The following is a 17,527-nucleotide window of genomic DNA, read 5'->3' on the forward strand; positions in this document are numbered from 1 at the left end:
TTCCGGGACGGATAAAGTAGGCTCAAAAATAGGTTCACCCCCTATTACATGGGACTTATAATAAAAAAGGTGAAAAGTGGGTGTATATTGTATAGGCATTACGTGCCGTAATGTGTTAATGTAAGTTTCTTTGTTGATCAAAATAAATACATTACAGAAATCAAAAATAATAGTACAAGTACATAAATGATAGAAGTTCACAATTATATTTACTTACTTGGAGCAAGTTTAGCAGAGAGGTCGAGCAGAGAATGTGCTTCATGTCGCAACCTCCGCAGAGAGCTCTCCAGCTCCTTCTTAATATCCGCACTGAGGTCACGCTGCTGTTGCAGGAAATTCACTATACCCTCCTGTAACATGCAAAGAAAATGTACGTTATTTCATTTTATTTTATTACGTATTTTTTGCGACAGATGCAACCATAATTAAAGGCAAAAGATTGTAGTAGGTAGTTAAAACCACATTTGGGCTACTTGTGGGTTTGATTACTTAATATCTGTTAGTACGAGTTTGCTTCGCCTGTGTGATTGGCCGGCACGAATGAACCAACCAATCAAAGCGCCGAACGCGTTTCGATCTCGTTAAAGATAGAACAAACTCGTACTAAGACCTCAGGAGATCCATTTACCCGTCTGCTTCCTATAAAACTCTCTTCACTTTTAAAGTTGTAACTCGTTTGCTTCCTATAAAAAACTCACATCACTTCTAAAGTAAAGTTGTAATGTAATACAAACCTCATCTAAATCCGTGAGTATAGCGTTGAGATCAGGCGCGAAGTGCACGTGCTTCCCGCTCCGAGACACCAGGCTCTGGTTCAGTTCCGTCGACAGGTTCGGAGTCGTCGGCCGAGAGTCCTCCTCTATGAACGTGCTGGAATTACAGAGATCAATGGTTATTATTCAAAGATATTAAATAACTACGCTGTATAAAGTAGATGTCAAAGATTCAGATGTTGTAAAAAATATTTAACCACTTCATCCAAGGGATTCTAGACAAAGATTTCAGTTTAATTTGTAACATTTCATAAATCTTTTTTTTAAACGTTGCCCCACACTAGGGTTTTCTCCTGTGTCGTGGTTCGGCTGACTTGTGCCACCCAGACCCGTACAACAATTTGTGGATCACACAAAGAGTTGCTCCGTGCGGAAATCAAACCCACTACACGTTGCACGGCAGTCAGTTGCCCAGCCAACCGCGCCTACCATGCAGTATGTGAAGTCAATATGAAGAAACACTACATAATTATATCTATGTAGGTATTACTTTGGTCTTTGTTCACGTCGAGCTAATCTCAAAAGGAGTTTAAGTTTCTTGACGCCTTCGTTTCCAGGAACACTAGGAATACACTTAAATATTAGTTTAATCGTTTTCTAAGCGCGGGAGTACATGCGCCGCCATATCTCGGCCGTGTAGTCCCGTCACCTCTACTCGCCACCCACGTGTCACTGCACCACTAACGGGGAAAGGGCAACTGCGCTGGCGCATCGCCAGGTACACATTAGCAGCATGATCCTTGTACATTTTACACAAAGTAAGCCACAGAAAAAAATACCCTTTTCATTGAAATATTAAAAACATTCTCACAAAAATAAAGTCAGAAAAAATTTGAAAGACTTTACTATATAACCTAATTTAAAGTATTTAGTAAGACTAATTACATCATTAAAACATGCTAATTGTAGAACTGGAAGAAACTAGCGCGTGCTATAAACGTTGCGATTCTATTTATTACACGCGGAAACATTATTTGGCTGCGTACAATATTTAATGGTTACATTACGACTAGACGCCACCGCTACCGACATAATACACTCACATAAAGTATGTGTTTGTTAAGCCCCTAATGCTATGTTACCACTTGTGTCCTACAAATCTTGTCGCTGTCGAATTACACGCATAAAGGGATATTTGGCTGGAAGCCAGTATCCAGTAATATTAGTACTAATTTCACTTGTTGCTGTTAGTAGCAACAAGTCGGATTGAATAACATTTGTTAGAGAATACTCTTATGTAATTCACAATACTGATTATTTCAATTCAGAGGAACATAATTAATATAAATGCTGTCATAACATTATTACATGTACAGGTAACAGAATAAATTAATACATGATATTTCATGTTTCAATAATCCATTAGTCATCCATTACCATATCCACGGAAAACCAGAGACACCTAGGTATTGAAGTTTAGCAGCGACCGCTAATACCTTTAGTGGAACACGAAGGAGTGCGTCACCCATTTAGACGGGATCCCACCCGCAAATCGGACACACTCTGCATCAATATTAGAGTGCAGATAATTTGGCACACCGCCAGCGAGACATTACCTCCTCGAGGTAATAATTTTGTCAATATCTTAACACCTTTAATTGTAATTTATTTTGTTGTGATTTTTGTAGGGCTGTGCCGATGTTGAATCATTAGTAACCTATTCATTTAAGCAGGAAAAGGTTATGTGGTTACAAACCTTAAGGAAAATATTGAAAAAATAATTAAATGTTTTTGGAGGTGTCGTAACCGGCTTCAATAATAATAATTCAATAATTATAATTATGTAATTACTAATTAGACATTACATGCCCTACACACCTCCAGTGATTTGATGATACATGCTAGTCTAAATACCCTACCTACATATAACTTGTAGAGTGTAACAGCCCTATTCGTATGCCGTGGGAGAGCGTCGCGTGCGCACTCATATATTTGGGCAGGCGGTGGCGTTACCGTTAAATTGTCACTTCCGCCAAACACTCACAGCCGACAGATTTACGCAATTTCTTTTTAGTCGCAATTGGATCTAGTCTAAGACTAGCCAGACTGTAATTTAGGTTTTTTAGTTTAGTACATACCAAATGTTTGTTTCTGTTTTCTGTAATAGGTATGGAGTAACGGGATTTCCAAAACCTCCGCTAATAGTTGAAAATAGAAATTCACGTAAAACTCGAGAGTACAGCAGCGTACATAAAATTCAACATTCGATCATAACTAAGATTAAACTTGCTGAGACGAAATAGGTACTGACGTCAATTACACATCCAAGTGACCCTGGTCGATTCGACAATGATAAATAAAGATTCGTACGAATTACATACAAACTTACCAATAAATTATTCCATGGAAAAGCATAAAGTTTCGTCTCCATTAGGAACATTATTGTCGAACGACATGTGTCCCCAGAGACATTGGGTGACGTCGGACGACATCGCTGCGACATTGAAACTGTTCCTTATCGCACAGTCAACACGAAATATTTACTACAACGACATACTTCATTATTAAGCATTCATTTCTACCTAAACATAAATAGTTACCAATCAATCTCAGCAGAAATGCAATCAAAATCGATTCTAAAGTTACAATCCGATTAAGACAACTCAAAGCATTTACAAATTAATCGATTACAATAAATGTTATTCCTTTTAAGGTTCATGACTAATATTCGTAGTAACCCGCGCCTGAACTAAATACATCACATCACATAGTACGGTGATAGATCAAAGCGGTGTAAGACAAACAAAGCGCAGTTTTGTTGTGTCAGTGGTGCACCTCGGTGCGACGCGACTTGTTACTTGCTAATCTTGTTTATTCCTAAATAGATCCGCCGACGGTTTACGAGAATCAGTCGTATAAGCTATAGATGCATATGACTTTGTAGTGCGGTTTAAAGTTATTTTTGGCGCTTGATATTTCGGTGGTGTTTATGGATTAGAGCTACAGGGAGAGTCCGTTAGTATAAGGAGATTTTTTTATTGTTATTTCGTCTATGTAACTGATTTAATACGGGATATGATTTTGAATAATTACCAAACTAGGTGTTAACTCAATCCCTGGAAAGTTACGTTGAGGCACATTTATTAGGTAACACCTACATTTCATTAGTTATGTGTCCTGTGTTTAATCGTAACACTCCATAATATATTCTCCAGTGATTCTATTATAACTTTAAATTAATTATTATGTTTTTCGGCTTATTCACTACTTTCAAGACATGAGACTAGAGGCTCATATTCATGAGCAGCATTTCGCGACACACGACGCGGCGACAGTCGCGCTGTTACTAGTCAAATTCTTCGTCAAATAGTTACGTGACTAAGCCGAAAAACCATTGTTCATTGTTTAAGCTTTCGCTAGAATTGTCAATCAATAGAATTACTTTCTTTCTAGTACTTCAAGTAAATAAAGAAGTATACTCACTCGTTCTCCCCTGGCATCAACCGCGCGAGTAGCTGCGCCAGTACAGTGCGGTTGAGTTCGTCCTCTGCGCTGGCGCAGTACGCCACGAGCTGACCAACCACGCGGTGCAGGCTCACTGCCACGCGTTTTAAGTCATCCCTGCAAAATGTAACAAAGATACATTAATAAGTGAAACATCAGAATAGATTACAATGATTCAGGTTAATGTTATATAAATTACCATCACAAAGGAAAATGTTACAGCTCTTCAATCACCAACAAAACAAAGCTACGTGATTAAAATACACTGGTACCTAATCCCCCATAAATAAGCTTTCCCATAAACTATTTAATAGTTATTGGAAGCACTACTGTAATCGATTACACGTAATCCCACCTATAAATCACTTTCTCTCACCAATACGAAATCAATTCCTATTTCAACTTCAAAGTATCCCATATTCGTAAGAAATGTCCAAAATAACACTTAAAAGGTGTTTATCCCAAACATTGTGGTAATAAATTAATGTTATGTGTGCGACTGTTTGTTTGTACCGGCTGCAACGTTTTGATGCGCGGGCGCACGTGACGCAACCCGGAACAACACATGTTACACTTTAACCCAGAATCAAATCCTGTTCACAGGCCTATCTTACTTGTTGTTCTCTTGAAATGTACACATATTTCTAGGATTTGAGAAGTACAAAATGTACATTTGTATCCGTAAGTGAAACTACGAACAAAATTGCAATCCTACTAATATTATAAACGCAAAAGTTTGTATGTTTGTTTGTTACTCCTTCACGTCAAAATGGTTGAAGGGATCGAGATGAAATTTGGAACAGCGGTAAGATTATGGTCTGGGATAACACATAGGCTATTTTTTATCCCATAACAACGCGGGCAAAGCCGCTGGCAGAAACTAGTTTTTAATAATATTCAAAATACGGACAATTCTATTGTTAGAAATTGTATCCATCCTTCTAAATGAGGAAGTACTAAACTGTAGCTCCTGTAGAATGTAATGGAATCATTCAATCAAATAAATGAGTCCCTATTTTATTCCCACATACTGAATCACGGCTAGGTCTCTTCTGATTGTCCTGCCTATGTCAGGGTCAAGGTTCGCGCGGACCAACATTCCAGCCACATGAATAGACATTACGAGCATTATTCAGCATAACTAACTACTAACTAGTCTCAAATAGTAATTACAAATTATCGAATACTAAACTAGATTTCCTTCTTAAACTTTAATTACTTGAATATTTGTGAACCTATGGACTTTTACTTTTTTTTTGTATCATAAAACATAGTCACGTTCAACAGGAGTCTGCAACAGGTGAAACGTGCGGGAGTACAAATTTTTCAATAAAGGATGCGGCGAAATAATTTGTTTTGTACCTAATGCTCATGTTCTGGTTCTTATATGAAGATGAAGCATCTAGAGCGAGACGAGATGGAGTGTCAGACTCTTTCTAACTAAGAACCACCCCGTTCCTACTGCTTTTCGAGCCGGAGATCAGGCAGTTGAGCCCTACTGGGTGCCATCTGTAGTCCGGTCTAATACGAAAATAAAGGAATGATTAGGATGCTCACCTTTCTCTGGTAACCTCCTCCAATTGTCTGTTCTGGTCGAAGCTGAGGTTACGCCGTTGTTTCCACTTGTCTTCGCCGACGGATAACTCGTCGCGAAGACTTGAACACTGTTGACAAAAAAATACACGTTTAATATAAGTCTTAACACTATAAAAACAAGTTCTAAATTACTTTGAGTTATTCGAAACAAATCCAGTACCAAATTTTCGTAGGCTACAGGACATTTTAAATGTACATATTTCCAATTTTATATTTATTCCACCAAAGTTTATATGGAAATGAGCTGATTTGATTTAATATTACACACAAAGAACAAACAACAGCTATCACTAAGACTAATTCACAGACCGTGTAACTAGTTATAAATATAATAACTTATTAGACGTCAACAAACAATGAAAACGTACCATAAACTTTCTCAAAATCACCATGATGGAATCACATTGTCAACCACACACTATGTCTTTAGTTCATTGAGTAATGTACACTTTGATACCAACACTTTTTTATAAAAACACATTAATTCACACATTATGCACTCGGTGTTCAATGTCAATCTAAACTCGACTATAAACTGTTGGAAATAAGTCTGAAAATTGGGAATCATTTAGAATTTAAAGGAAATTGTTTTGTAGAATAAACTAATACGGAATATTGTACAATTCCTTTAAATTAGTTTCCGTAGTTCCGTTGTAGATAGAATATTTGCAAGTAAATACATTGACATGAGTTTACGTTACTTGAAACGAGTTTTTCTCAACATCCTTTCATTAATGTTTGAGGTTAGTGTCGCCTTATGTTAATTCGTTTTGTTTTATGAATACCGTCTGTGTTCGCGTATAATACGAGTACCGGTAGATTGTTATCTTGGAATTAATTGACAATTTGTTATTGCGAAAATACTGAATTTTTGTATGTGTTAAATTAGCATTGCGTGTTTTAAGAAGAGCGACGAAAGTGCAGACGAATTTACTATTCAAACGAGATGAATTCTTAAACGCATTCAATAGACAAATTCCCTAGCTATAATATCAAGCACTCACTGTGAATATTTACGTCAATACCACTGAGTTTCATACACAAACAACAAAACAACTTCAATAACACTATTTCTTATACAGTACAGACTTTGTTTAAAATCATTAGAAACGACAGAATTAGATCACCAAGGTTAAAATTGGGAGCCGACCTCAATAGAAAATAAAATTTATTACATCTTTACGTCATACACCGTTTAAATAGAAGAAAGAAGGAGCACCACTTACATCACCACGAGTAGGTTACAGTCACAAAAATATCATACTACCCTCACAGAACAAATCCAGCTGCGTACAAAAATAACGCAAAGAAAAAAATATAGCCATGTGTGGGCAGACGGATGCACGTGTTCAATAAAACGTCAACACCTCTATTGTAATGACAATAAGGTTTATATTATTGTCTGTTATAAAGCAGAACAAGTGACGATGGTAAGTTGCAGTGTTTGCTTATTGTATGGGATTGATAATGAGGGGAGAACAAACGGGAGTGCTCGTTGTAATGAGGCAGTAATTACTTAGTACAATATTGATGCGATAATTGAAACTGGTGGTGTTACTTCCAAGGAAATGAGTAATTTAATTACTATTTGATTCATTTCTAATTGTGTTTTACACTAATTAAGTACCGCTGTAGGTACTTCTTTCTGTAAAGAAGAATCTAACCTGATTTCTATTGCCATATTAAAAATGGGTCAAAATCAAAATCAGGATATTGGATGTCTACTTTGTTTCCGTATTTCTTCTCAGAGTGGTCCGTTAGGAAATGCCGACCTGCCGTATAAGTGGTATGTTGTAGCCTATTTACAAAAATTAATTCATTGTTATGAATTATCTTCTGCTTCCAATAGACTTTCAGTAAACGATGAACAAGAAATTGACTTAGCCCAAGAAGGCATATACAAACGCGATTTTAAAAACTGGCATGGAGATTTGGGAACAATAAAGAGTAATGAGAGAACTGATGAATAGTGGACTATATCACTTAGGAAGAGAGGAAGAGTGTACACTATCGTAAGTGATATTGGCCACACGTGCGCCCTGCCATCTGGCACAATACCCACATCTAATGAAAGTACCAACATTAGAATACCAGCATCTGGCGTCGCTAGGGGTACATTAAAATGTCAAGTTCAACGCTCCTTATTAATTTGAGAGCACGGTTGGCGCAGTGGATATGAAACTGGCTGCTGTGTAACGTGTCGCGGGTTTGATTTCCACACTCAACAACTCTGTTTGATCTGCAAACTATGGTTCCAGGTCTGAGTGAGGGCACAATATTACATGGGAATTATGACGCCATCGGTGAAAAGTGGGTGTACATTGTACAGTGGCACTACATGCCATAATGTGCACCTCTGCTTACCCCTTCAGGGATAAAAAGCATAACGATAATCTTTAATTGTGATGTGTGTTTGCAAACGCACCCACAACACAGGAAAAAATCCTAGTGTAGGGCAACTTTTTTTTAATTTAATTTCTCTCATGAAGCTGTGCGATGTAAACACAGCTTCACGTGCCACAAACTCGGAGGGATCGATTGAACTGTGTTCAATGGGGCAGGAGAGATTCTATTGTGTCCAAGTTAGGGGGAATTTTTATAGTAAGTAGTAATTGATTTAAATTGTTGCCGCGGTTTTTATTTCCTGCTTTTTAGTAAGTGTAGTGTATGGGGAGCTGGTACTCAGTATTGAAGTTTGGTAATATTTGTAAATGTTGATTTTCAAGTACCAAGACACTCGTAAGAGAAACAAGGGTAAGCTAAATTCTAAAGTGAAATTAAGGAGTTTTGAAGTCGGAATAAAATAGAAAAACAATTAAGTTTATTATTTATACAAAGCTCTATAGTGACAGTCATTGTTGTTTTATAGATAATACACTTGGAAAAGCATGTATGATCATGACGCAAAACACCACCTCCACAATAACACAAGAACAGCGAGTCATGACAGGGTGAATGGACGAATTTACAAATCTCTAAATAAAGAATTTCTAAAACGAAAAGGTGAACAGTACATTTGAAAGACCTTGTAATATCCTAATAGAAATGATGTGCACATTTGCACGCAAAACACGTAGATACTAAATATTAATACTTCACGAAGTGTGTCGATCTAGCACATGCTTAGTGCTTACATTTGGATGAAATAAAATGTGCAGTCCAACTCGAAAATAGGACGAAACACAAGGGGAATATTTATTTTTAAATATCTAAGTGTAGACAGGCTTAAAATGGGACACAGATTCCTAGGATAAACAAATGTTTAGCATACTTGAATAGGGATGGAGCACGGAACCAAGTTTTCAACAAACGTTTCTAGCGCCCTAGATTTTTATATTCGGCTAGATTATTATTAAAATGATGATTTTTTCCAGTGGTAGACTATTCCAAGACTTTGTTTAGTCTGTAATTCTGTATAATTCTTTCATGTTTACAGTATAAGATTGGTTTTTTAGGTTACAAGCAAAGTATGAAATAATAATTTTAGAATTTTTAAAACATTATGACTATTAAATTGGTATCAATTTATTTAAAATACCCTAATATCCTTATACACACGAAACACAAAACAATTCCACACGCAAACCGCAAGCCGATAATAACATTACACAACTCTATTTTGAGCAGTTGCAGTTTCCTCTTATAATTCTAAGAAAATCGAACTGCACCCAAAATATATCACATTAGCCTAATCATTCAATGCACAAATTAAAAACGGTCACAGCCTAACGGTCAATTACATCTCACATGTCTAAAACAGACACAAATCCAAACTGAAATCAACCTTATATTGTCACAATTGAGTTGAAATTAGTACGCGCGTTTTTCTCCCGCGTAAATGACGTCACTAGAACCGCGTGTGCGCAGGACACGACCGTCGCGGAAAGCGTCCGACGCTGTACTGAAAGCACTTGTTTGTTTATATCATTGTGTTTGTTTAATGGCTACGAGATTTAGAATTCGTGTTTGATTGGCCTGTAAAACTGTCAATATTTATCTATTGTGGCGATGCGTGAGGTTTTATTGAGCTTATTGCAGAGTTAATCGACTTATAAATGCAGGTAAGCGGGAGGTATACTAAATAAAAGTTTGTATATAAACACGCGGTATATTTATTTATTGTTTATCGAACTTTTCTTATCAACCCCTCCACAATTTTGTTCAGTTCAGAAAAGAGATTCTATGAATTGAACATCATAGACAGACAGATTTTTGTGTATTATATGACATAACCACAACAAAGGAGTGTTGATAGACCGACCATACTAGATACTGAACACATGTAGAACCAACCAGAACTTGATATGCATGAGAAGGACTTGTATCAAGCATCAGATTTATACTCTTGACACCATAAACGGATGGAGCTGTTCATCCAGCTTAATTCAATAAAGATTTACAACGGCTACTTTGATCGATCAGTTGAAACGAGGATCAACACTATAAATTATATTATTGGGCTATAAACACGTGAAGGAAAATATTGTAGGAAAATCAGTACGTTAAATTATAAAACCAAAGCATGTTTCGACACCATGCGTAAAGCTAAAATATGAATAATAATAATGGCATCATAAACTTTATGCGTATTTAATATCAAAGAGAACTCGATACAATTTTAACAATAGGATGTTCATAGTCGGCTATGGCGCTAGGAAATTACGAAAGTGAGACATATTTAACCCCATTCTAGCAGACGGATGTGTAGTACGTAGAGTCTGCCCTGTTAATGTGATTAAGGAACAACCGTAGGACATTGTACTACATCCAATTCACACTCATCTGCTTTAACGGTCGTCAGAACAGTAAACCTGTTCACAATTCAAATTCAAATCTGTCCAACGGTCACCAGCCAGTCTCTGAGAAGTCAACCTACGCGGTACACCGACTTTATTAGAACCAATTATGTCTAAAATTAAGAAAAAAGTCCATATGAAGAGGCCGGATGTCCACAATGTATTTTTAGATTCTCTGCCGTTTTATAGCGACAGGATAAGGGCGGGAGTTCGCCGTGAAACAAGCTTGCGGTGTGGTCTCCATCTTTTGTTTTTCGCTAATCTTGGACGGTAAGGGGTGATTGCAATGTCTCGGTCGCCATGTTTTACGGAGATTCATTACATTACTTTGTATTGAATGTTGATGGTGCATTTAGTATTAGTAAAATACGCAACGAATAAAGCAAAAAGGTAGCAAATAGATTCGGGTATACACTGCAAATAAAATATTATTTTGTTCAGTTTTAATATAGAAGTTTATTGATGTGGTACCCGGTTGTGAAACCTCTGTGAGGATCGTTGTATTTGTGCCAGATTGTGATAAAGACTTTAGGGCATGTAATAAACATTTACCCGAACAGTTTTCCATGAACGATACAACTTTTACGATAAACAAATATCCATAGGGAAGCATATCAAAAGCAATATTTATTAAAGGGCAGATTCTTCCGCGATCTCGGACGGTAATATACAGAACACACGTACACGTAGGTACGTTTATATTCTGTTTATACTATCCAACTTATGGTGTTTGGCATCGAGACACGTCTGAACTTTTACGAGGAATTTCCTTTACCTTCTAATAAGCAAACATGTATGGATTATAAAGCTATGAAAGTTAGGAAAGTATGAATTTTATGAGCAATATTTCCAAACTGCATATAGATTTATAGGCCATATTATTTAGGTACAATATTTCGACATCGTTCACCCTTATGTGTCCTACGCCTCCTACGATGACTCACTGCAAATACCTACCAATACATTTTACTAACTTTTTGCACTGATTCACGGCATTACTCATTCTCCAGATTTTAATACTTTAAAAAACCGCAGCTAATCGTAGTCCATAATTTAAGTAAAATATTGGTGAAAAAATAAGTGATTTTTTAGTTTAAATTTAGCATAATATAGTGCCTTATTGCCGTATAGTTAATATGATTCAGATCAGAGTTTCAAAAAATTAACACATTTTTCTCTTTTGTGTTCAATTCTCACCAGTCGGTTATAAAAACTTTTTCAACTGGTTAATTGGTTAATCGTAATTTCTCCAATAAGTCTTACTGACGTTCCGCCCAAGTAACTATGGGAAAGGATCTTAATTACTTAATGGTGGTTATAGGAAATGAACGAGCAATGACCTGACATTGCTCATCATTGCTATGGTGGACTTGAGTCATCTTGGGTGCATAGAATGACAGCTGCATTGTGTGTGACGTTTTAAAATGACTGTTTTGCTGAGCACAGTGTCTTATTGAAATTAGAGAGTGTCCTATGCCTCTTTTTCTACTGTTTAAGATTATATCAAATGAAATGCCATCATTCCAATCTAAGGAGCTGACATATGCAAATAATACAATCTACATAAAACTGACATTTCTCCACAGCGTGTCGCGAACGTGTCTGGCATATTGTCTCATAACTTGTCTATAGTCCGACATCTGAGTATTTAGCACATGCATTAATACTTGTAATTCCGCATAGCTATACTAATATCAGTAATGGATTCCATTTAGAAATTGGCTCACGTATTGGATCAACTTTACTTTTACTGGGACAAGAGCGATAACGCGAAGATTCATAGATAAATAGGTCAGCCGGAGCACTCAGGGTTGAAAGTGTGTTTGCATCTTTATCTCGAGTGCTGCGGAACATTAGCGAATGTGGCGTGTTCAGTATGAAGAGCCGGGTGTCTGTGGTAGTGGTGTTGGAATGGAAGGTATGGGGAAATACTTGCGAAATGTTATGTTGTAATACAATTTCCATTAGTATAGCTTATATAATAACACTATGTGTAACAAAACTGAAGTTCGTTTTATTAATTGAGCTGATCCTTAGGCTTTGACGCCTTCATCGAGAGTTTGACAGACCAAGAATGATTTATGATTAATTTAACGAAATGAAATACTAATGTACATAAACCGTACTTCCTTGGTTCCTCTTTAATCAGTTCATTGACTTGACCATCAGTCACTTTAGTCAAACAAAGCAAATACATAGTCAAAAGGAAAAAATCCTAGATGACCCATTATAAATTCTAGTCGTATAAAATGACATAAGAACACGTGATGCTATGTATGTTCGACACCATGGTTAAAATAATAGTACCAACTAGCAGTCAAAGGCCTAGTGCTCAATAAAAAAATAACATGACAATCAAGATAATGTTTTTTTCATTTTTATTCAAAAGAATACAGCTGAAGCAGAGCATCATCCATGGATGATACTCTGAATTCTCTGATCAGGCTTGTATGGTACCATCTATACTACCTTATTTTTCATGGTATAAGTCGGTAAACGAGCAGACGGATCACCTGATGAAACACCAGAGGTGTTACAAATGCGTTGCCAGCCATTTGGTGGTTTTAATTTAAGGGTTGTTGGGGAATTGAGTAAACTAGCCAATATTGGCATGCGATGACATGCATAGAAAAGTAACAATTGCACAAATAAAGCACTAAACCAACACCATATTGGCATACAACTAATCTCTTAACACAGAAATAAGTTCCATGTGAAAAGTAAACACGGAACCATCGCTCAGCACTTAGGGAGGTCGGGTCATTGACCGATGACACCGTGATAAGATAACCATCGGGTTTTATGTGCAAAAAGTGTTATGGAGGAATGTAATTTTTATTATTAGAATAAATAAAATCATTACGCCTCAGAATGATAAATAATACAGAGTATTGTTTAGAAAAATAAGAGTTATTTTAACGCCACAGGCGACGCGTCATTTGACGAATGCATGCATCCGCAAGCAATGAAAACTGTCCACGAGGCAGTAACTGTAGTGATCATCAGGCGGTTGATTGCAAAATGTCTATTTAGTCAAAGATTCAAGAAAAATCAACAGTCTTATAGGTGAACCATATTTCCTTTGACTGTATGTAGAAAGAACCGCAAATGCATGGCAAAGGGAAGCTGGCCCGGACGCGCGTTACGCTTGCAGTGACCAGCGCATCCGGTAATGTTACACCGATAACTAATTAATTACAATATTTATGTGGGTCAATGGACGATAACTGAACTACTAGGGCTTTATAGGGAATGGGGGGTTTGATCTTATCTACACTGATACTGTAAAACTACAAAAACCTGATATTGTTTTACAGGCTATTGACAGCTTCGTTGGTCGAGTGGTCGCAAGTGCGACTGCCGGACAAGAGGTCTAGGGTTCGATTTCCGGGTCGGGCAAAGTAAAACTGGGCGTTTTTCGGATTTTCAAAAATATCTCAGGAGTAGCACGGAATCTGGATTTTTTCCCAGTGTATGGCAGTAGAGTTACCCCCAATTACTTGGGACATATAACACAAATAGTGAAAAGTAGGTGTGCAGTGTATAGCGGCATTACGTGCCATAATGTGCACTTCTGCCTAACCCTTCGGGGATAAAAGGTGTGACGTTGCATTATTATTTTACAGGTGACCCTGTATTACTTTGTTTAAAGTTTGCATCATACATAATTAAGTAAAATGTTAAATTATATTACCGAATTATTTCGTAAAATACACCAAAACGGGAACACTCGTAATCAAGCACGAATCGTAACGAATTTTAACTGCTAACTAATATGACAGGTACGACTATACAATCTGCTACTTTAATATCAAATACAATAAGGTCGAAAATGCCTTGACAACGGAAACTAGATGCAGTATTTAGTGGATATAAAAGGGTTATAATGCACGTTTAGTGCAGTGTTTACGTGCGAGAAGTAATGCCGCATTCTCGGCTGTACTCTTGTTCTAAAATAAACGAACAGCGAACTTTTTCCACTGCGCCTGAACGTTTTTACGATGCACCTTACGAGCACGACCACCTGCTACGTCTGATGACTACATTATCACAACACAGATTCCCTTTTATGTTTTCTGTGTTGACTGAGTAAATATACAAGAGATCAACTTTCTTTTACAACTGAAAATATGATAAACTAGTTTCTTCTAGCGGCTTTGGCCGCGTTCCCTGTGTTATTCTAGACTGATTATGGTCTAGAACCTCTGTTCTAAATTTCAACCCGATTCTTTCAGCAGATTTTGTGTCAAGGAGTAACAAACAAACAGACGTACAATCTTTAGCATTTATAATAATAGTAGGATATAATAAAAAGGGAATGCATTTGAATTATATATAAACAATTATCAATACGCACAAGATAATAAGAGTACCTATTTAGATGCCAATGTCCATCTATCTTTAACAATAACAAGCAAATAAGCACTTGATATATTACTCATTACATAATACAAGTATGTATTTGTGCATGAAAACTGCAACAACTGACCTTCAAAATGGAATTGGCATAGACACAAGGAAGACTAGACGTCCAATCAAAACAAGAGCTTCCATCATAAAGTTGACGCTAATATAATATGTCACGTGACATTTGATTGGGCTGCGCGGGCGCGTAGTAAATAAATGTTACACAGTAAAATTAGAATGCGGTTCAGTCAACTCGGTACGTCGCTCCCAATCCATCAGCGTATGCACAATGCAACTAGGATTTCGTTTATGACTAATTTTTCTAGAGAAATGGGATGTGACAGGTGTCAGTGTGAATTTCGGTTTAGTTTACGTTTTGTGTGATGAATGTAATACATACAACTTTTTGGACGAAACGAAAGTTTTTCTATATGTATTTGGTCGTGATTACTTGTGATTACGATTTTACACAATTATCTATAAAGATAAACATCAATTGATGTTCGTTAGTCTCACTAAAACTCGAGAATGGCTGGACCGATTTGGCAAATTTTGGTCTTGAATTATTTGTGGAACTCCAAATCAGATTAAAAGGTGAGAAAAAAAATGTTTGAGGCGGTACAAAGTTTACAGGGTTAGTTGAATTATTTATTCTTCATTTCCTAGATATGTCTATATTTTCATTCACAGAAGTTGTACGTATTTACATTTCAAACAGGTATACGAAGCGCCCGTTTCACCTCCTTGATATAAGTGCCTGATAAACTTACGTGACAGATAGTGCATACAAACCAAAGTTATCTGATACATAGCGGCTATCCAGACATTGTGAAACAAGTCCTAAGTACATTACCTACGTGTTACAATTCCTACACAATAAATACAGAGTGTGCAAGTTATCCGGAACATCCTAGGGATATAGGTTACCGGGTCGCTGCACACGAGGCTACTGATCTCCACTATTTCTGCATTACGCACTACCGCAATCCGTAGTTTGCACATTATTCATGTACCACTTATGACGATAATAAGGCAATTTTCAATACCTCACGGCTGCCTTAATGTTCAACACTTCAGATATACGTTAAAGACGTGAAGCTCAGAGCAAAAGCATACTTGTGAAAAGTACCATAAATCTTCTAACCTACTAGGATGTTGTCATACGTTTATCTATCTTACTATGTTCTAATTAATTCTATTTGAATTCGACTCCATACATACATAAGTTCACGCCTGTCTCTCAGGGGTAGACTGAGACAGTGGAACGCCAGTTGCTACGAATGTTACATACTTCTTTCACTTCATCAACAGTCATCAGTCTTTTCATACATGCTCGTCGGTTAAGGGTACTTTTAATTTTGCCCTTCTTTAATATATCGCCAATCTGGTTGCTATATGTCGACTCCCACAATATAAATAAAGCGAACCACCAATGTCTAGCACAAAAATCGCCTGAGCTTTTAGCTTTTACGAGAAGACATTAACATCGTACACCAAACACATCTACTTATTTAATATCCAAGTCGCTTTTCGTCCATTCTCACTGGACAATCAAAAGAACAGAAACGCGTACGTTTACGTTACTTTAATTAACAGGAACACGAACAAAAAGTGTTGTAGACTAAAACGTTGGTTCGGTACGAGTGGGCCAGTCATGGCGAGGGAATCCGAGGGTGGCTCGTATTTATAGAGCATGTTGTCTAAGTGCATGGGAATTTATTGGACGGCCACGGGATTTATAGAAGCGGCCGTTGTGACAAAAATATTACAAGAGATGTATCTACATCTAATTATATTTTATATAATTGTCTTTCGATATTTTTATTTTTTTCTACATAAAACTGACTTGTAGTCCTATCAATTTTGAAATTTTAAACGCTGTATTGTCGTTACATTGTTCTCACACATAGGAGAGGAGGAGATTGTAAAAAACAACATATTTTTTGTAAAGAGTAACGATAGACTTTCTTTCTCGTTCTTCGACATTCGAAGCTACAATTTGGAATGACCACAGTTTCACTAACATATAGACTGACAGACAATTCAATCTGACGTTTCAAAAGTGCCTAATTAAGGATTAATTTAAATAAATGCTTTGACTTTGACTTTGAGCAATTATTTAAATTCTTTACTATGTTGTGGAATATATTCGTATTTGTAATTGGAGTTAGTCATAAAGCTTATTACTGCTACTCTTTGATGTTAATGAGGTGCCAGTGCAAGTAAATAAACGATATCGAATGACCTTTTAGACAAAATGGTATGAAGTACACCTAATTGGGCAGGTCGATGCACGTTTCCATTACAATGCATTTATTATTTTACATATGCGCTGATACACACAAGTGATAAAAAAATACATTTTTGAAGAAGACATAGGTACATTCATCTTTGTTGATAACATAGTTAAAGTAAATTACTAATTATGCTACATGATATGGTTAACAAACAGTTAATATAGTAAACAGCACATTATGTGCAGGTCATTTAATTATTAATAAGTCAATAAGC

General features: G+C 36.7%; 1 protein-coding gene across 9 annotated transcripts in view; it reads right to left on the reverse strand.

The window, feature by feature from the left end:
* LOC118272101 (pericentrin) overlaps positions 1-17,527 on the reverse strand; it is a 62,900-nt gene that overhangs the window by 33,249 nt on the left and 12,124 nt on the right. For all 9 annotated transcript variants that reach the window (XM_035588438.2, XM_050693631.1, XM_035588435.2 and 6 more), the window contains 4 exons: positions 5,775-5,881; positions 4,197-4,334; positions 735-870; positions 218-350 (listed from right to left, as the gene is read on the reverse strand). In XM_035588438.2, coding sequence (XP_035444331.2) covers positions 218-350; positions 735-870; positions 4,197-4,334; positions 5,775-5,881 — 514 coding nt within the window. The remainder of the gene's footprint in view (positions 1-217; positions 351-734; positions 871-4,196; positions 4,335-5,774; positions 5,882-17,527) is intronic.

Source organism: Spodoptera frugiperda, chromosome 5, assembly GCF_023101765.2.
Source record: "Spodoptera frugiperda isolate SF20-4 chromosome 5, AGI-APGP_CSIRO_Sfru_2.0, whole genome shotgun sequence".
In the NCBI taxonomy this organism is placed as follows: domain Eukaryota; kingdom Metazoa; phylum Arthropoda; class Insecta; order Lepidoptera; family Noctuidae; genus Spodoptera; species Spodoptera frugiperda.